Source organism: Chelmon rostratus, chromosome 14 (assembly GCF_017976325.1).
Source record: "Chelmon rostratus isolate fCheRos1 chromosome 14, fCheRos1.pri, whole genome shotgun sequence".
NCBI lineage: Eukaryota > Metazoa > Chordata > Actinopteri > Chaetodontiformes > Chaetodontidae > Chelmon > Chelmon rostratus.
The window spans coordinates 12755128-12775115 of record NC_055671.1 but is presented as its reverse complement, the minus strand read 5'-3'; the positions used below and the strand labels follow the sequence as shown (position 1 = coordinate 12775115).

The window sequence follows — 19988 nt, the reverse complement described above, 5'->3', positions numbered from 1 at the left end:
GGTGAGGCTGAGGACATGGGAATTGTTGCTAAAAGTAGGTATCGCACGTAGAAATACCGCACATCTGATTAATGCTCCTCGGCTCTTTGCACAGGAGTCAGAGGATGCTGGGAGGTGATGTCTTTATGTGCACGGCTGCAGGAGCAAAGCATTCACGCCTTCAATGGCAAATGAAGATGAAGAGCAGAACCAGACGGAACTAGAACAGTAAAAGCATTTCACATAGGAAACCGCTGTCTTGTGGCAAATCACAGAAATGGTTTCCTTGATCAGTCACTGCACAAAGCATATTTTTTATTAAATTATTTATTTCAACTTCACACACTGCTCCATCTTCAAAAACCACTTCCATTAAATGGCTAACGTCTGAGTCAGCATAAGAGCACCATAACACTACAGCACAATTATGAAACATCTCGTCTGGCATTTATTTTAAGGGGAAAACAGAGATGGGAACCTTTTCTTTGCAAACTCCGGCATTCCCACAAATCTGACCAGACGCTGTGCAAAACCAAGAAAACAATCTTTGTTATATTTAAAAAAAACAACAACTTCCTTCAAAGTGTGTTGATGTCACCTTTCGGTACAGTGGATCATAGCTGAGGTCAGGTCTAAAGCCTGGATAATCTATGTCTGATCATTAGCATCACCCACAGAGACTTGACCTGCTCCATCCATCACACCAACCTGCTCCCTCCCTGTCTGACCTCACTGTCTGTCCAACCGCGCTTTTCTCTGCTGTAGCCCACTGATCTACTTACAGTCTGCAGGTCAACTTCCATGTTTTCTTTTCTTTTTTTTCATAAACAGGTTGAAATTTCTCAAGTCCCCTCAGAAACTAGCCCACGCCGCATCGCAGCAGCCAAGATAAAAAAAAAAAAGATCGGATCCACATTTAGCGACGAGCGAACCGAATCGGCACCGAGATCCAAATCCTACCAGCGAAAATACATGCGACACTTCTTCAAGAAACCGATGCCGGCCTAAGAAGCATCGCTGCAAACATCCTCGCGGGGTGCTCTCAGTTGAGCCACTTACCTCCAGGCTCCTGTGGTGTCGATTGGTTCAAGAATGTCGGTCAAATGCAGGAGTTGCGAAACGAAACACAAGTGCGTCTTTCCACTCTCTCTCTATCTCTCTCTCTGTGTGTGACTGGTGGAAAACAGTGCAAGGCGAGAGAGAGATGCTGCGGACAGGAGGAGGAGGAGGAGAAGCGGTGCTGATGCTGCAGCCGACACCTGGCAGAGCATCCTTCTGCTCAGGCGCCCCGGCTTTTTATCTCCAACTCATGCGCGCCCTCTGCTGGACCGCGTGAGAAGTCGGAATGAAGAGTGTGCCTAGGCTACGCGTAAAGAAGAGCGGTTTCTCCTTGAACAGCCAAACAGCCACTGGAAGAAGGAGTCTGGGTTTTGGAGAAGCTCGTTTTATTTACAAGAATGATGCATGAAACGTGCACTGAGAAAAAAAAAAAAAAGAAAGAAAGAAAAGAAGGAAAGCGTCAACAAGGAGACAAGCAAAACAATTCTGGACTCATAGGAGGGAAGTTACTATGTGTGGGATTTTTGTGTGATTGGGCACAAGTTTATGTATGTAGGGGGGAAAAAGTTATTCTCAGCCTCTCATTCAGCTTTCAAGGGTCAGTCCTGATGCAACCAACAGGCGACGCCAAAGTAAAGACATTTCAAATCCCACACAGTGACTTTTGATGTGAAATAAGTATTTTTCTTAGATAGAATTACATATCTGACAATTTTAAAGAGTTCTGTGCGTAAATGCAGCAAAAAGAAAAATAATGCTCCTCTTCAGTGAGGCAGTGAGTGAGGGGAAAACTGAATCACAGTGACGAACAACAAAATGAGAAAGCTTCGATGATGAGTGACAGACTCAAACAGACGCTGCTTTTGTGCTTTTTCAGCATTTACACACAGTTGTACACACAATGAGAGCAAACGACCAGGAAAAAGTCTGAGAACGTGATGCAATCACAGCAAAATGGCATAAATATGAAACAGCCGCACGTCAACGCTGCTTATGGACCTGAAACATCAAAAGAATAATGTGACACATGTAATGTAAAGGGAAAGCAACGGAAGCAGCATCAAAGGGGAAATAAAGGAGCTCCTTTAATCTATTTATATGCAGTATGTCTATATACATGATATTTATTTCAGAAGTAAACACGAGGTTTGGCATGACATGATGGAATAACAAGTACAATTATGCCAGGAGATGGATTCAGATCCCTTTGTATTGATTCCTTGATGCCTCCTTGAAACAAATGAAATTATGGGAAATGGGATGCACCATGTGCTTTTGATCTGTGAAACTGCAAGTTTGTGATTAAAGCACTGTTAAAATGCATGGTTGGCAAACAGATACTTGAAGTAGTAATGTGATATTACAGATTATTATTACACTTCTACAGAGAAAGGCTGTATTACAGGCAGCCTACTTTGACCCAGAGGAACTTGTTTCTGCCACAGTCATGCCAATATCCCATATTTCTGGTTATATTACTGCACTCTCTTGTTAATAAGGTATTAATGGGTAAAATAAGGTGAAGGCGTTGATTTTACCAAAATTGAGAGTAAAGTTTCAGTTGCACTGATCATGTAAACACAATACAGGGAACACAATGTCAGACACAAACAGGGCAACATAAAATAAGCCTTTTCTCCAATTTACAAATAATTTACTGCACGAAATATAAACAATACCTTATATACACAATCTTGATTATACATGTTTCTATTTATAGACAGCCACTTTGTTGTGAAGGACTCCCAAAACCACAGCGAATTTACTTCAGGGTAGAAAGTAATGGAAACATCATATAAGACAACATGAACAAAACATAACATTTTGGGGAGTACTACTGCATAAAAAGTTGTATGAATCCTTATGTAGCCCCAGAGTGAGGGGCGCTAAGTCTGAAAAATTGAATCAAGTGACATCACTTAAGTCAGAAAACTCTTGGGGGCGTGGATTTACGAAGAAAGGCTCCTACTAGACTTCTGCAGCCTGGTCTGCTTGATGCTAGTGGCTCAAGGCTGCATTAGCTGCTGCTAGCATAACACACCAAAATCTCCGACTGAAGTGTCGGCGGTCAAGTTGCATTGTGGGTAAAGCACGCGCCAAGGTTTTGACAAGAAAAAGAATACGTGGAATTAAACCATGATATCTATGGGTCTGCTGCAATGATAAATCAGTGCTCTTAAGTTTATGAAAAAACATGTAAAAAAAAATAGGACAAACAAAAAAATGAAGAAAAATAAACGTATGTGCGGCGAAAGCCTGCCTGATCAAATTCTTTGTAGGCTTTTTACTTAATTGTAAATATTAAATTGAATCAGATCCGTAATCTGAAAAGCACGCTGGAAATGACCACGTTTTAGGAAGTGGGTAATAAAAAGACATTAATAAACATGAGAAAAGGCATAAGATAAATTGAGAACAAATAAGTTCATCCAAATTAAACATTTTCAGAAAAAAAAATAAGTCGGCCTGTATTATTTTTTGAAAAGAGAAACTAAATGTTACAAGCTACAGATGCAAAAAGTCACAGCAGCCAGCACTGTGAAAACCCACTGTCATCTAACGTTTCATGACATTAACAGACTTCCAGCCACTGTCAATGCCATCACCTGATGATCAACATGTATTAGGATTCACATATCAGATTTCATATATTTACCAAGGGTATTAAATATCCAAAATAGTGTATTTTAAAAACAATCATTATAATTGTAAAGATAATATAAAATCAGGTTATCTGTTATCTGTTGACAATTTAAAATCCTGGTAGGCTTTAGACCAAACCACTTCCTCTGAATCTCATCATCATAATTTGCAGCTAGATCCAAGGCTTGTGATTGGCTGCTTCTTGCAAAGAGCTGTGTGTGCATAATCACTATAGTTTATAACCACAATCAGATGCCAGGCTTTCCCTTTAGTAAGAAAAACAATGGTACCTCAGATGGTACCAATGTGATCCTTTGGACTTCTAGCTGGAGTCAATGGAGACTGTGCGCTACAGCTCCCTGCTGGTCCACAAAGGGAGGTGCAGCCATTGGCCCAACCACCCTTTTCTGCTAGTGAACAGGGGTAATTATATCATTGACAAGCCAAGTGTGTCATGTGCAAGCTCTCATTTGTCAGTGGGGACTGTTGGAGCTGCATGTCAACACTACTTACATAAGAGCAGGCAGATCTAACAGAATGTCGCTCTATGGGTACCAAACTGTATTTAATATCACTGGAATACTGTGTCACCTGATTTTCAGAATTTTGCAGATATATACAGTAATTATTGTGCTTTAAAGGCCCAGTGTGTAGGATTTACGGGGCTCTATTGACAAAGATGTAATATAAAATTCATCATAAGGTTTTCAACAGTGTATAATCACTGGAAATAAAGAACTGTTGAGTTTTTGTTATCTTAGAATGTCTATAGATGGAGCGAGTCCTCTTCCACTGAGTCCATGGCATTCCCATGTTTCTACAGTACTACAGTAGCCCAGAACGGACAAACCAAACACTGGCTCCTTTCATTTGTTGCATGTTTTTCGCAGCCACTGTGGGGGGTGGGGGGGGGGTGGGGGGGGCGAAGGGTGTTCCCTGGGTTGCAATCTGCAACCTCATCACTAGATGCCAATAAATCCTACACAATGGACCTTTAACAGAAAGAAAGACTAAAAAATGTACTGCTGTTGAACCTTTTGGCACACAGTCCTACTGCCAGCAATGTGACCCAGATGCTCTTCAAAGAAGTAACTACAGCCCATCATGAAGAGAAGCAAATATTATGGTCTCCCTCTATCTCTGACCCTCCCTGAAACAACACCGACATGTTTCCTGTCTCCCCCCTCAGACAGCCAAGCGATAAGGAGCAATAGAAGCTCAAGGCCAAGAGAAAGGGGGTGACAAGCTTATTACAAATTGAAGTAATAAACATGTCAATTATGGCTTGAGAAATCCTGTTGTTCTACCCAGTAGTTAAGGGGGAAAGTCACAGGTTTGTGAATTTGAGGTCTGTTATTTATCATTACTTTCCCCAAAAAGGGAGTAGTGCCAGTGAGGGATTGGGAGTTGTCCAGTCAAACAACACACAGACAGACTGGCGTCGGGGCTGATGAGATGTATGCAGCATGTTCAAATGCTTCCTACAAATCTCCATCATCCTCATCCCCGGCGTTGATCGCATAATGCAGGAAGGCCTCCTTTTCTGGAGACATGGCCTCCAATTCGTGGTCGTGCTTGAAGCCGTTCAACTCTGTGTCTGGAGACGAGCGGGCCATAGCTGCCTCGGTGCTATGATGAATGCCATAGGCGAAGTAGATCACTAAACCTGAGAGAGCCGGGCAAGACACAACAACATTTGTGTAATACACTCGCCAAAATTAAATTAAGTTTATACTCAAGCTTGTTTTACTATCGTTCCAGCAGACTGAAAATAAACCCCCAGAGGCCCGAAGCCAGCTTGAGATAAACTATGCATTAGCATTTTTGCAACTCTATTACCGCAAAATGAAAATGAAAAAAGTGCCTGATGTTGGCAATAAGTCTTAGAGAATCTGCAGTGAAGTGTATGTGTAGGAAAATCAAGCATCCTCTAGGCCAGCCGCTCTGAAACTAGGGGGGCAGGCTCCCCCGTGGGGGCGTGCATGAACGGGAAGAATATGGAGTGAAACTAAGTAGAAAGAATATGATTTATGTTGGGAAAATAAACAAACAGGAGTTTGCTGATGCTATTGCGCTGACCTTCATTTCACTAACATTCAGCCGGGATGCTTTTTGATTAGTTGCTTCCTCTATCATCGTTAATGACTGATAAAAATTGTGGGGTGAACTTTACACGACTTCTGAGGGGTGGGGGCATGCCAGAAATAGTCTGAGAACCACTTTTTTTTAGCCAGAGACACTCAAGTGAAGGTCAAGTCAAAAGACCGATCTCTTTTAAGGGATCAATGCAATTTTGGCAACTAGTAAGTCAGTTTATACCCTGAGCGGTAATGGAGACTACCTACCTATCACCATCCAGACAGAAAACCGTATCCATGTGCCTCTGTCCAGCTGCATCATCAGGAAAACATTGACAAACATGCTGATCACTGGAATGAAGGGTAGCAGTGGAACCTATAGAGTCAAATATGACATAAAGAAAACATGGTGCCTTGTGTTAACATTAATTGTAAGGGCCAACGGTAGTGTTATAATAGACTCCAAATCAACTGCTTTTAATCCTAACTATCCTGCATAGAGTGCGTGTCTGGATTCAAACCTTGAAGGACAGCTTTGTCTTGCTCTCAGGCTGTCTCCAGATGATGAATGTGAGGAGGAGACACACCATGAAGATGACACTGAGGGCTATGATGTTCCACACAGCGGCGCCTCCCTGCACCGCCAGTATACTGAACACCAGGATCAACGCTCCTGCAGAAGCACATAATGTTTAAATGTTATTTCATGAGGAACTCTGCATGTGGAAAGCACTAAAACATTAACTCACCATTCTATTTATATTTATTGTATTCCATTGTATTTAAGTAGGCTTGGTTTGATCACATACCCATCGCAGAGGCACAGATGTTGACCGTGAAACCTGACAGTGTTGATGGCTCAGTGTTGTCTGGGAACAGGAGGGTCTTGAAGCTGAACCTCTCCTCCATACCAGGCAGGATGCCCATACTGGGGGTGCTGATGCCATCGCTCAGCTCTACGTCCTCCTGTGTATTCGCCATCTGATACACAGGGCTGGGCTGCTCGGGCTGGTACCTGACACAATAGAGCATAAGACAACTGTGGTACTGCAGTGATAAGGAGCAACATTGCAACATTATGTGCACAACAAACCTGCTTATAAGTCATGCGAAACATACTGTAATGTCAGCTGCAGCCAATGTAAGTCAGTCAAAATTTGAGTCACGTGAATGCAGGGCTGAGTTTCACTGCTTGCTAAAAAGAGATATAAACATACGTGGCAGCAGGAACCGTTTGAGCCTCAAGCTGCATCACCATGGAAATTTCTCTGCCTCCCCAGCTACTTGCCAGTGTGATTTCCACCTTGCATTCACGCATGAAGTGTGGAACACTCTTGAAAAGATGTGGACATGTGCGAACCCAGTGTCCCTGGAATAAACTCTCCATACTTGAGTACCCACACTGACCTGAGCACCAGCACACAGGCGGCCACTAATGTGTAGGCCAGCAGCGTCCCTATTGACATCAGGTCCACCAGGTCCTTCAGGTCGAACAGAAAGGCCATGATAGCTTCGAAGAGCAAAGAAGAGAAAAAAAGAGTTGGAAACACGAGAATACCTTTATTACTATAAAAACTAGTTACACCAAATGTGTTTTCAAGATACTCATCTGGTTAATCAGAAACATGTTTGGAGTTTAAGTGTGTTGGTCTCATGTGGTTCTTATTTTTTTTAGCTATGATAACTAACTGGTATTGTATTATTTCTGCTAAACATTAGCACGTTACCACTGTCATTGTGAGCATGCCGATGTTAGCATTTAGCTCAGGTGTGCAGTACAGCCTCACAGAGCTGTTAGCATGGCTGTAGGCTTTATGTGTGTAGGTCACAAACATGTTTGTCGTAGGTGTGAAACTAATCAAAAGCTCGCAGCAAGGACATAAAGAACAGATTAGTAGCTACTTCTGCTACGACACAACCCAAGCTTTTCCCTCTTTATTTTACATTCCCTGTTCATCTTACCAGACATAACCCCGGCGGCCATAGTGGATGTTATGGGGGATTTCCTCTCGCTGACACGGGCCAGGAAGGAGAAGAGCAGGCCATCCCGAGCCATGGCAAAGATGATACGGGGTAGGGGAAACATGGAACCCAAGAGACTGGGAGAGGGGGGAGGGGGATGACAATTGTACGTGAAGGGTAGAGGATCAAGAGGAAATGAAGAATTGAAAGAGGTCGATTAGTCAAAAAAGGAAGAATTAGCGAAAGGAAACAAATATTGTTGGCAAGATAGGGGTTGTGGATTTGGGGCAGGAGAACGTGCAACGGGACACAAGACTGGACTGTAGAGCAGCAGGGGCATGACGTTGGATTAAAGGTATTCCAATACCAGCATGCAAAGTTTCTTCCCCTTACATAGCAAATATGGTGCTGCACATGCGGTTACTCTCTGTTACAATTAGGTTTTTTGAACAAAATTTTATTTGGCATTTACATTCCTTCTAACACTACCAAGATGCAGGCAGAAAAGTTCCATTAAATCTGCTAAAGTTCATTAAAAAAAATCAAGTCTAGCCACTGATCCATGTTAGGGGAATGACAAAGTATAGCCTTGACTCAATCAGCCAATTACAAAGAGACCTGGCCATGTAAGACAGGATTAGAGACAGTTAGTGTTGCCTTTTCATGTCCAGCATGAAAGTGTTGATATCTGGCAGGTTTCTTCAAAACACAGTTAAAACTGAATCTGCAATTGGCAGGCCAGAGCATTTGCACTCTGGTGCAGCTCAGCCCAGCAGCGTACAAAGAAGCCTTAGTGACCGAGAACGCTGTTCTGAAACATGCTTGTTAGTGTCTCACCTGACCCTACGCCAGAGGTGAGGGTTGCAGTTAGCGGGGGCTGATCTCGGCCATAAACTTGAAAAGCAGCCCGTTGTAGCCCAGATCACACGGGGCATGGGGAACATAGCACCCAGCAGGCTACCGGGGCGGGGGGACACCAGGATATATAGCATCCACACTTACACCCACAAGAATGCCGTGACACAAACATGAACAGACACCAGCTCACATATACAAGGAGTATTATACAGTATACATACAGTACATTTAAATAAAGTGTGCATGTACAACAATATCACCATTATAAACCATTAAAAACTGAATACTGATTAGAAATTGTGGTGGCCTTTGGTGACATGAGTAAGTGTTACATAACCACTTCCATACACTGATGGTACAATATATTCTTAGCAGTGCTCTTATTTTTAGTTAAGGGATTGAATGTCTTCCGAGGTTAAATATACACTCACAGTCTCTCTCTCTCACACGCACAGAAATGTCTATATGTGTGAGTCTGCATGTTTAGCTGAGATCGAGAGTAGAGTACATGAGCATGCATTTAAAACTAATGGCAGACCAACGCAGGTGTGTGTAACTGCACTCACCTGGTGGACAGAGCACAAAGAGAGCCTACGGCTACAGCGTATTTGGCTCCTCCCCAGCCAACATATCTAAAAGCTACAGGCAGGGGGCTTTTGCTGTCCAGCAGGTAGTATGGCATCATGAGGGTGAGGGCGGCAGAGACGCCAAAGTACGCCACAAAGCAGATGAGCAGCGAGGACACAATGCCGATGGGAATGGCTCTCTGGGGGTTCTTCACCTCTTCACCTGAGTTGTAAACAGAGAGCAGGCACAGTTAAAGGGACAAAAAGTAGAGCTTGTATTGCAGTGCCAGAAATACCAGCGATCGAATGGAAGACAATGCAGAAAATGACAACACACAGACACAACAATTTACTGCAATAAACCGCCGTATTTTTTACTTGGCAAGAGACAAAGAGTGGATTCTGCTCCAATGAATTAAACAGAAATTAGATATTCTGCACTGAGTGCAATAACGCCCCCTAAAGACACACAGTACACGCACTCTATCGGACAGAAGCCAGATAATTAAGTGGGTCACCATCATACTGTACATATTCTTCAGTGTCACAGATCAGAAAAACTGCTTTGGTTACACTGAGAAGTACTTTCTAATAATAACGCTTTATTTAAAGCAAATGAACTGTACGCTAGGTTGTCAGTTGAGCCGGTAAATAGTTTGAATGCAATAGGTCATTTTAATTTTGACTTTCTTAAAAAGTCATTTGTGCAACTGTTAATACAACTAACTAACTCACACTTCAATGCAAGGTTTGGGCAGATTTTGAATTGTATACAATATTCAGTCTTTTACGTTTGTATTGACAGAACTCCACGAGACACAAAACCGGGCACACATTCGCATTTAAGAAACATTTTCCAGAGTGTTTTGCAACAAACTCAACAAGGAGCTGGTTTTCCCTGCGCTGTTCAGCTGCAGGTGATTACGCAACAGAGCTCCTCAGGCAAACACTCCCGTCTTGTTCTGCGGTGAAATCACATCGCGATGATGGAGTGTGTCTAACGCTGCCCAGATCCTTTCTCCTACGCCACTATTCATGACAGGTGACAGCTACTGATTGGCCCAGATTACTGGAAGGTCAGGGGTCATAAGCACAACATTGCCAACAGTTGTGTGGATGTATGTGTGCCTATGTCTGTGTGTGTGTGTGTGTGTAAAGGGGGATGGGATAATGGCTTCATGCCAATTTAAATCTAGCTAGCCGGAATACACGCACACATACGCGCAGATGAGAAAATGGCTTTCGGGCTGGCTGAGAGTGTGTGTGCGTGCCCCGACGGGCCAAACTCAAACAATCATTCATGGTTAACTTCGCGCCAGCCAATCAGGATTCAGGAAAAAGAGAGGTGGGAAAAGATGGGGGGCAGGGAGCAGGTCCACTGGAAGAAACTCTCCCTTGAATCAGGCCTTGAATCAATTAAACAGAACTACATGAGGACACACACTCATTCGCAGGTGTCGGTCTGCACAAACCTCTTGTCATGATTTACACCCCTGAGCTGCATCACAGCACTTGGCGTTCCACCACGAGAAAAACTAGGCCAAACGAACTAAACTGCACCTTTTCTCTCAGCACTCTTATGTAACACTCCTGGATGTTTAGACAGGCTTGGGATTGAAATGGTCCCAACTCTAGATTCAGTTACACCAGCCCCCGGCCCCACCCCCCCCCACAAAACTGAAACACATCCATGAGGCAGTGGAAGAGAACATGGCCAACAGAGTTTTCTGGTTCATCCCGGACTGACCTGTGGTGGCAATGCAGTCGAATCCGACAAAGGCGTAGAAGCAGGTAGCAGCTCCTGACAAGACGCCGGTGAAACCAAACGGCATGAAGCCGCCGACTCCTAATCTCTCTTTGGCTGGCAGGATGTCTGTCAGACTGAGCAGCCGAGAAAGGTTTAATCAAAATCAGCAAAAAATAGCCTGTATTGGATGAATTTGTTGTTTAAAAGGGTCAGTTCATCCAAATAAATCCCCCCCCCAAAAAACAACTATTTCTTACTTGAGGCTGGAGTTACTGGTGTGATTGGCATGTAGGATCTCTTCAGGGTCTATCTGCCAATTCTTCAAAGTACCTTTGACCAGACCAGAGACCACCATGAACACCAAGACGAGGATGTTGATGCAGGTAAAAACCTTGTTCACCATCGCTGACTCTTTGACCCCAAATGCCAGCAGACCTTAGAAATGGAGAAGACACGGAAAAGAAAATTTAAAATGAAAAACCAAACTGAGTGTTTTTCTACTGAAGTCTATCAGCTGAGTGCATCGAGTATCTGCCAACACGAGAGAGAGAAGGATAGAAAGAAAGAAAGAAGTTTTCCTACCTGTGAGGGTGACTATGATGAGCACCGCAAACATGTCAGGGTACTCTGCTAATACACCCGGTGCGTTCATGGCTGTGTACTCTCTGCAGAACTCCTCTATACGCTTCCCTATCAGCTCGTCGAAGGTGGCGCTCCACGCACGGGCCACACTGGAGGTGCCTGTGATGGCGAAAGACTGAGCTGAGCTGGATTTTGCGGAGCCTTTTCAGTTCTGTCTCCAAGCTTTCGCTTCTGTTGGTTAACACCATGATTCTCTATCTGCACGTGAACACGAACAACAAAAAGGAAACAACATAGCAGTTGAGCGTGTTTACCAATGATGTAGGAGAGGATGAGGTTCCATCCAGTGATGAAGGCCCAGAGTTCCCCGACAGTCACATAGGAGTAAAGATAAGCTGAGCCTGTCTTGGGAACGCGGGCTCCAAACTCAGCGTAGCACAGACCAGCTAGCACGGAGGCTAAGGCTGCTATCAGGAAAGACAGCACAATAGCAGGACCTATGGGGGACAACAGATGTCATATAATTAAAGGCTTTAAGATTTGACTCACAGGACATCTTTTAATCACTTACAGTGACGCGAACTTGCCTGAATTGTCTCGTGCAACAGCACCGGCTAGCACGTAGACGCCAGCGCCCAGCGTGCTGCCCACGCCCAGGGCTACCAGGTCAAAAGTGTTCAGGCATCGGGACAGACGCGAATCCTCTGCGTTACAGTCCACCACCTTCACCCTCAGCAACTGCTTCCCGAAACCCAGAAGCTTCTCCAGCGCCATGGATCACAGTCCGGCCTCAGGGAGGGGAGGGGAGGGGTAGACGGCCGACTGGGATTCAGAGGTCACAGGGGAGAGGTCACACGCACCCTAACGAAACAGAAAAAATGACAAATTTGCAATTCCTAACACTTATTAATGACTTCAGTGCTTTACAATCAGCACAGGACATTTTCATTTCAGTCATTAGCCGAGCCAGCTCTATCGCCGCCATTACCATGGCATGACACCTGCCATGAACACACAGGAGTTTTTATGAATGTTTGCGACTGTTGCCATTGTCATTTGGTCAATTATGTCATTTTGAAATCAAAGTTGACATTGTTAGAGACGTCGTTATGACAGCCTGACATTACCCAGGACAACATAATCTGTCATAGCTGGCCTACTCAACGGAGCTATTTAGCTTCGTTGTTAACAATACATTAAACTGTCATGCAGTTTGCTGTCATGATGAATGAATATTTTTCTTAACCTTAACTACAGTGGTAAAATTTGCCAGTATAATGACAGTAACATACACCAAGGTGATTTGTAGTTTCCTGATGGACAGAGAGCTTTACTTGTTGCTAAAGTCAATGCTGCTAACTGCTGTTTGCTAGTTAGCTTGGTTAGCCTAGCAGCTAGCTGTCCTATTGGCCGACTCAGCCCCTCAAGCCAAAACCAGGAAGAAACCCATGCCAGTACTATATGTCAATAAAAAATGGCATAAATGACCAAATGACACATTCATAAAGACTCCTTCGTGACAGGAGTCATGTCTAACGCACACCCCTTCAAATAAACGTTAACATGTAACAAGAGCTCCTAACTCAACAAGTCACCCAAAGAGCGCAAACTGATTCTTTTGAACACCAATTCAGACCAAAAGTAGCCTGCATAATGCTCGATCCACTGGTGCAGCAGTGCATCATTTTTGTGTGAAAGTACGTAGAGACCACATTCAAAGTGATCAATCAATGAACACTGGTCGCGCACTGGTTAAGTGGAACACTTTGGGTTAAGGGGGTTCACTTGTGCCTGACAGACTTGTTCTAAGTAGAACGCTAGCTGTTTCCTGGGGAGTTACATAACACAACCCAAATCCACAATGTGTGAGCTCTAGCCAAAAAAGCCAGGGGCCTATAGGGATAATCCATCTTATTGCCGGATACGTTGCCGACATACGTTACATAACACAACGCAACTCACGAGGGAGGAGGCAGAGCTCTTGAACAGACCGTTCAACACAAATTATGACTCGTGACACAGAAACACTTTCTTGAAAAATTGCCGTGGAGGCTCATCACATTGTGTTACACCTACACTACACAAGAAGCGAACTCTACCAAGAGTGCTTTGTTGTCATTTCCCTCTGCTTAGGGTCATACGGTGCAAACAAGGACAATTCATCATTATTCTCTGTGCTCAACGTTAAAGAAAGCAAAGCGGAAAGCAAATAAAACAGGGCCAAAGTGAAAGACTCGGACTGAAAGACTTTTGGCCACGCTCCAAAAACAATTCCCATTATGCAAATCAAAAGCGTCTTTCATTAGAGCCACCCTGCCTGTTAAATTTCCACTTCTTTCAAACCCCACACATCCAGTCTGTAATGTAGAGTTCATTCCAGCCTTTGTTTTTTCTCAGACTTTGAAACAAGCTCATCTAGAGCCACAGAAGACATTATGCAACTGAGGACACGGGCAGAGCAGTAGTCCTTGTGACAAGTAAACTGGACCTCATGTGTAAAATCAGTGCAGTCACCCTTTATATTAAAGACTCTCTGTCTTGGCGGCATGCTACTTTCTGATTTAACCACACATATACAGTACAGACTCATATCAAAATGGGAGAGAGTGTGATCATAAAAAACACTTTAAAGGGAAGGAAAAGGAAGGAAGGACTGAGCAGCCAATGCAGTTTGTACCCTCTGGAGGCCAAGTGCAGCTGTAAGACCCCTTTCCTAAGTGGTTGCTGAGAAGAGTCAGTCAGTAGTCTGTCCAACATCTCATGCACATTCCCCAGTGCTGAGCTCACATACTGAGAGGTAATACTTGATATTTGGGAGAAGAAAAAAAATATGGAGGGCAGTCTGTAGAATGGAAAGAGAAAAAAAAGAGGGGAGGGGGTATAAACAATGTCAGGCAGCAATGTAAGTTGTGCTGGTATGGCAGAAATCTAGTGGGACGTCCCACAGACGAGAGACTGGGAATTGAGTTAGCACAACATCGTGACCCATTTCTAGATAATGGCACCTCCCAAAAACCCACTGACATGACACAAACCCAGAAAGGTCATGTGGACAGTGCAACAGTCATGTCACACCTCATGGAAATTTCCATGTACGGGTAACCTAAGGTGACAACCTTATAGCCTTTTTTAATCCAGAAAACATCCAGGCTCAGATACAATTTTCCAACCTGACCTATTAGCCCACATATTAAAGCAGATATTAGATTCACTGTGGTTGAACTCTCTCAGTGCTGAGCCTAAGGTACCACCATGATAAAACTATTTGTTTACTCGTTGCCCCAGACTGTCCACTGTGACCGAGCTGAAACTACAACACGAGTCAGAAGTCATTAAATTCAGCTTCTCCCCTTTGCAGCTGCTGGTCAGGATTGCAGAGGTCACTATTGTTTGCACGGTGTCACTAATCACGAATGGTGTACATGTCAGCGGTGAGGCTCTTTAGAAATGATGTAGAAAGAATTACACAGGTGCAGGGTGTCTTATTGTACACTGGTGTGGTACTGCCTATCATCCTGAGCCTACAGTGAGAGCAGCCGTTTAATTTGAGCTGCAATGACTGGTCGATTAATAATTAATGAGTAGCAGAAAGACAGAAAATCAGCAGCTATTTGTTTTATTTTTAAGAATGAAATTATCAGCTGTTCCAGATGGTTTCCTTAGCTTTATGACAGTAAACTGAATGTTTCTGGACTGTGGGTCAAACAAAACAACACGTTGGAAGATGTTCGGCTTTGAGAGATTGCGAAGGGTACTTTTGACTATTTCCTGACATTTTATAGAAAACAGAAAAGAAAGAAAATATATTAATCAATAATGAAGATAGTCGTTAGCTGCAGCCCCACTTTTAATACACATCTCATAATTTTTTTTAAAAGTTTAACTTGTACATGTCACAAAATGTGTGTAAATGTAACTACATGTTGCACATGCAAACACACAGAACATATAATTAAATTATGAAATGTCTGTTTTCATCTTTCAAAAAAAAAAAAATCAATCAATAAATAATGAAAACAGCTATTACACAAATAATCCATTAAATTACGGGGCCTAACCAGCTGCAGCAAGACTGCTGAGCCCACGCTTATATTATTATTCTGCCCAGATAAATAAGCAGCTGATTATCACAACGGCTCGTGCGCCACATTGCTGGAAAACCTGGGATTCCATTAAAGAAAGCTCAAGAGTGAAAACACTATTCAGATATCCCAGGGTAATCACAAAGTGCTTACAGGAACGGACACATACACACATGCAGGCCCTAAACACAGGGGAAAGCAGCCTATATGAACCACATGACCCCTCGTGTGGTTCATGTAGGCTGCTGGGTGACAAGTTACACAACAGCTGAGTCAAATCTTCTGTCAATACAACTTCATCAGACCAAATAATGACACCTAAAAGGGACTGAATCTGACCATTCAAAACAAACTTGGGCCTCAGAAACATGCGTGATGAAACACACACTGTTAATGCTGCAAACAATGTCAAAGCTATAGATCAATGTCAAAATGGCAATACCTTGCTCCAGCATGGCAGAATTAGAAAACACATGGAGTACTTACTTGAAAGCACCCACAGATACACTTCAGTTGTCGATGTGAGTGGAAGGTTTGACAGATAGAAGGATTAAAAGACGCATTTGTTAACTATTCTTCAAGCTGCTGGGAAGAGTGGAGAGTGTTTGACAGCCGCCGTTCTGAAATAGAATCTGGAGGAATCACATGGCTTGGCTATTCCAAGCAGCATGCACACACAAGCACGGTCAAAATGTAGCGTTGGCTGGCTGACCGTGAAAACCTCACTAAATGTATTATTACAATAATAACTCTGGGTGCCGACTTGTGCTCTCTCTTATATTCATCACAGTTTTGCCGCTGCATGGAGGCGAACAGTCACAGTAACCCAGTTTGTCTGCAAATGCAGCAGCTTTTGTAACAGAAATGTGCCTCTAGAAGCTCTAACAGGAGTTGGTAACTAGGCTGCATCCAGACAAGCCTTTGCATTGGTGTAACTCATGCATGCAAGCAGTGGTGAAAGAAGTATTCAGATAAAAGTAGTAATAACACACTGTGAAAATACTCTACTAGAAGCTAAAGTCCTGCATCTAAAACCTTACTAATCTAAGCATTATCAGCAAAACTTAAATACCAAAAGCAAAAGTCCTCAGTCTGCAGAAAAATGGTGGCTGTCAGTGTTTTACTATTGTATCTGATCTTTCTGGATTAATATTACTGCTGCATTCATGCGCATGTTGCATTTTACTGCTGTAGATGTTGAGCTAAATTTAAGTACTTTACATGCTGTCTGAACTAGTAGTTTAAAAATCATGTTTTCATCTTAGCAACGATGCACTTTTTCTCATCCCACAAAGAAACTCTTAATCCTTCAGTTTTCATCAAATTTGGACATGCATGGTTTTCACTGAGCAGAAGGGGAATAAACACTGTAATCTAACAGTAGTAAAATCACAATATTTGCCTGTGAGATGCAGTGGAGCAGAAATATACATTTGTGCAAAAATACTCAAGTACGGTACAAGTAGCTTGACTTTGCACCTGATATACTTTCACTGCATTCATGTAAGCGTGGTCCCGTCCTATCTTTGTGTACACACACAGAGACGCGTACACGACCCCCTGTCAGCTTCAAAATGATTTGGCAGGTGAGATGTGAGGAAAACGGAGGCCGGCCTCAGTGGAAGGGAGTGGATGGGCGGGAGAGGGGGGTGTGATCCTTCAGAACCAATGAGAGCAGACCTTGAATGTGACATTCGGGATGGCGAGGAGTCCTTTTCAATGCGACTACAAAGTAGTTCAATTTGTTTGGCAGGAATTGAATGATGCATCTCCTAAAAACAGAATAAACACCTGGTCGCTAACGTCATGGAAAGCCGGGCCAGTGGTTTTACTTCTGACACAACAGCATTACCTTACACAGCCCTAGAGATGAGCGCTGGTGAGATTGATCAGAATACACATGAATGCACTCACTATGGATGCACAGCCACCGGAGTGGAACTGCTCCTGGAGGTGGGTTCACTGTGGAGAAAGAGCAGTATGCAAAAGTAGAGTGTGAGCTATTTGTTGGCTCAAGTCCCCATGGAACCATCTTTCAACATTACCAATATCTGATTACTCATTATGTTTGCAGCAGTGTCCTGGTGTGCTCTTGATTACGCAGCAATGACGCAGGTTTTATCTTTTGGTCTGCGCATGTAAATTAAGTTTACCTTACACTGCCTTAGAGATGAGAGCTGGTGAGATTGATCAGAATGATATAAGCAACTGCCCACATGCATACACTCACTATGGATGCACGGCTATCGGAGTGGAACTGCTCCTGGAGGTGGGTTCACTGTGGAGAAAGAACGGCATGCAACAGTAGAGTGTGAACTATTTGTTGGCTCAAGTCCCCATGGAACCATCTTTCAACATTACCTATATCTGATTACTCATTATGTTAGCAGCAGTGTCCTGGTGTGCACTTAATTACGCAGGGAGTTGACGGAGGTTTTATCTTTTGGTCTGCGCATGTAAAGAAAGTGTTTGTTTGTCCGTGTGCCTCGGGGTCACCTTGAACACATCGTGCATGGGGATTTCAACAGCATCGGTCCGTCTGTGGCAAAATCATATTCCTGATTCCTAATTCCTAAATAAGGGTTGTTGACAAAAGGAAAGCTTTATTCCAAAACATGTTTTAGCATTGTACACTCTTAGTTAGGCATTTCTTGCTTTTTGTGAAGTCAAACCACTGGCCCATGACAAAGGACAGAAGACAGGAAAAGTGCCCTCACACAGACCTGAGAAATAATCACATACCAGGGGAAACAAAAAGATTGATCCTTTATCTCCATTCAGCTACAGACCAGCCCATATAAACTGTTCTTAGAAAAAGAGAAAACAATGATGCATTACATTAAAAACATTACATTTTAAAAAAGCAGCTAATCACTTCTGTAAGCATGACAACACGCTGTGTGTGTGTATTACTTTTACCCAAAATCGTAATAAGCCCCTGATCCATGTTTTGTACACAGTGCAATCTATTCACTGCGGCTGCACTTGCTTACATTGTGCACAATGTCAAATACCACCAACTGCAACTTGTTTTGTCTTAACTGTGAGTGTAAACAAAAGCCACAGGTTATGCTCTTACTAAGCACACAGGTGACCAAGCGTTCAGCCCGGAGGCCAAGCAAAGAGGAAATATGTCCAAGGATGCTGAGGCCGTCTCAGCGAACCTGGAAAGCTTCCACACGCTTTCAGTGCATACAGTCCTGCAGTCAGCAGCTTGCCCACGAGTGACCCACTTTAACCCGGGCTAAAGTTAGACTCGCTGGAACTGGTCTGTGGTCATCGAGATCTGAAAGGTCACTTGTTTCCATATCTCTCTTCAAATACGGCTAAATTTGGAATCTGGTTAATTTAGCTTTTTTTTCTGTTGGTCACACTTGTTTTGAGATTCAGCTTTTACAGAATGATGTTAAAGAACTGTCACTCACAGGCCATTCCTAGCAGTTCCCCCCCCCCCAAAAGCCAAACTCTGTTGAGACATGTTGCGCCATAACTCCCATCAATCAAACTGGATCACTGTATGGGCTTTAGAACACTATGATTTATCTTGTTGCACTGCTGGAGTTTAACCACTTTCTTGTGGGTTAAGACAGTGTATGAAAATTTGAACCCTGAAGTTTAGATCTTAAAACTTTTGCGCAAGTTGAAGAATTTCTTAAAGATTTTGAAACTGTCACTGTTCCACCACTACTCATTTGCTGCTTGATCTGTCCGTGTCTGCTCTGTGTGGCCACTTGCTGCTTTCACTCCAGTCTAGACAACAGCGTCCTTCCTCACATCATCATCATCATCATCATCATCGGCTCTCTTTGAGCAGGCTGCGCTGCAGCTCCTGGCACATTTCAGGAATCACCTCTCGTGCTACACGCTCGTGGTCACAGACGACGCACTTTAAGTAGCCCCGAAATGTAGAATCACGCAAACTTGACCGAAACTGTTGAGCGGACGCCGAGCTGCGCGTTGCGCGAACAGGAAAGTATGCAACTCAGCTGTGATGCTTCTTCCACAGGCATGCTGCAGGAAGCCGCAGCACTTACAATGCAGCTGTTAAAATGGGGTCTGAGCGACCCGAGCATGCGGTTTACAGCGTGCGGGCTTTACTCGCGCTGCCATTCAGCTTTACGCACGGAAACGCGCTTCCCTACGGCGCTCTGTGTGCAATCTGGATATCATGTAGCCCGGGGTACAGATATTAGTTATTAATTACACGTTGCAATCTGCATGCATGTGGCTAAGTAACATAATGCAACGTTGTACGGGTGGTTCTTTACCTTATTTACCCTGCGAGAGCGCATGAAGCAATGATCCAGGATCAGATGAGTTTCTTTGAGAAGTCTAAAAAAAATTGTAAACCAGAAGTGCGTCGATACACGGTGGTCGGCAAAGTTTGGCCCCTCTTTACAGGTGGTAAGGGGGGATTTAAGGTTTCGGGTTG

General features: G+C 43.6%; 1 protein-coding gene across 3 annotated transcripts; it reads right to left on the bottom strand.

Annotated features, from left to right (window-relative positions):
• Positions 1-1531: 1531 nt before the first annotated feature.
• slc7a1a (solute carrier family 7 member 1a) lies at positions 1532-19905 on the bottom strand. 3 transcript variants are annotated; one of them, XM_041951717.1, is made up of 15 exons: positions 19825-19894; positions 17787-17834; positions 17471-17518; positions 12062-12335; positions 11789-11971; positions 11475-11633; positions 11150-11327; positions 10893-11026; positions 9146-9368; positions 7722-7858; positions 7167-7269; positions 6569-6774; positions 6281-6432; positions 6027-6135; positions 1532-5347 (listed from the first exon to the last, which is right to left on the bottom strand). In XM_041951717.1, the coding sequence occupies exons 4-15, from the start codon at positions 12246-12248 to the stop codon at positions 5163-5165; spliced, it is 1956 nt and encodes a 651-aa protein (XP_041807651.1). In that variant the 5' UTR covers positions 12249-12335; positions 17471-17518; positions 17787-17834; positions 19825-19894; the 3' UTR covers positions 1532-5162. The 3 variants fall into 3 exon arrangements, with proteins under 3 accessions (XP_041807651.1, XP_041807652.1, XP_041807653.1); XM_041951718.1 differs by lacking the exons at positions 17471-17518; positions 17787-17834 and having other exon boundaries at positions 19825-19905; XM_041951719.1 differs by lacking the exons at positions 17471-17518; positions 17787-17834; positions 19825-19894 and adding an exon at positions 16043-16102.
• Between the last annotated feature and the right edge of the window lie 83 nt (positions 19906-19988).

Excerpts from the sequence above, each read along its gene's own strand:
- slc7a1a (XM_041951718.1), bottom strand. The coding sequence starts at position 12,248 with ATGGCGCTGGAGAAGCTTCTGGGTTTCGGGAAGCAGTTGCTGAGGGTG. Across the intron at positions 11,972-12,061 it reads TGTTGCACGAGACAATTCAG|GTCCTGCTATTGTGCTGTCT; the intron begins GCAAGTTCGCGT and ends TGTCCCCCATAG. Across the intron at positions 7,270-7,721 it reads GGCCGCCGGGGTTATGTCTG|CTATCATGGCCTTTCTGTTC; the intron begins GTAAGATGAACA and ends TGCTCTTCGAAG.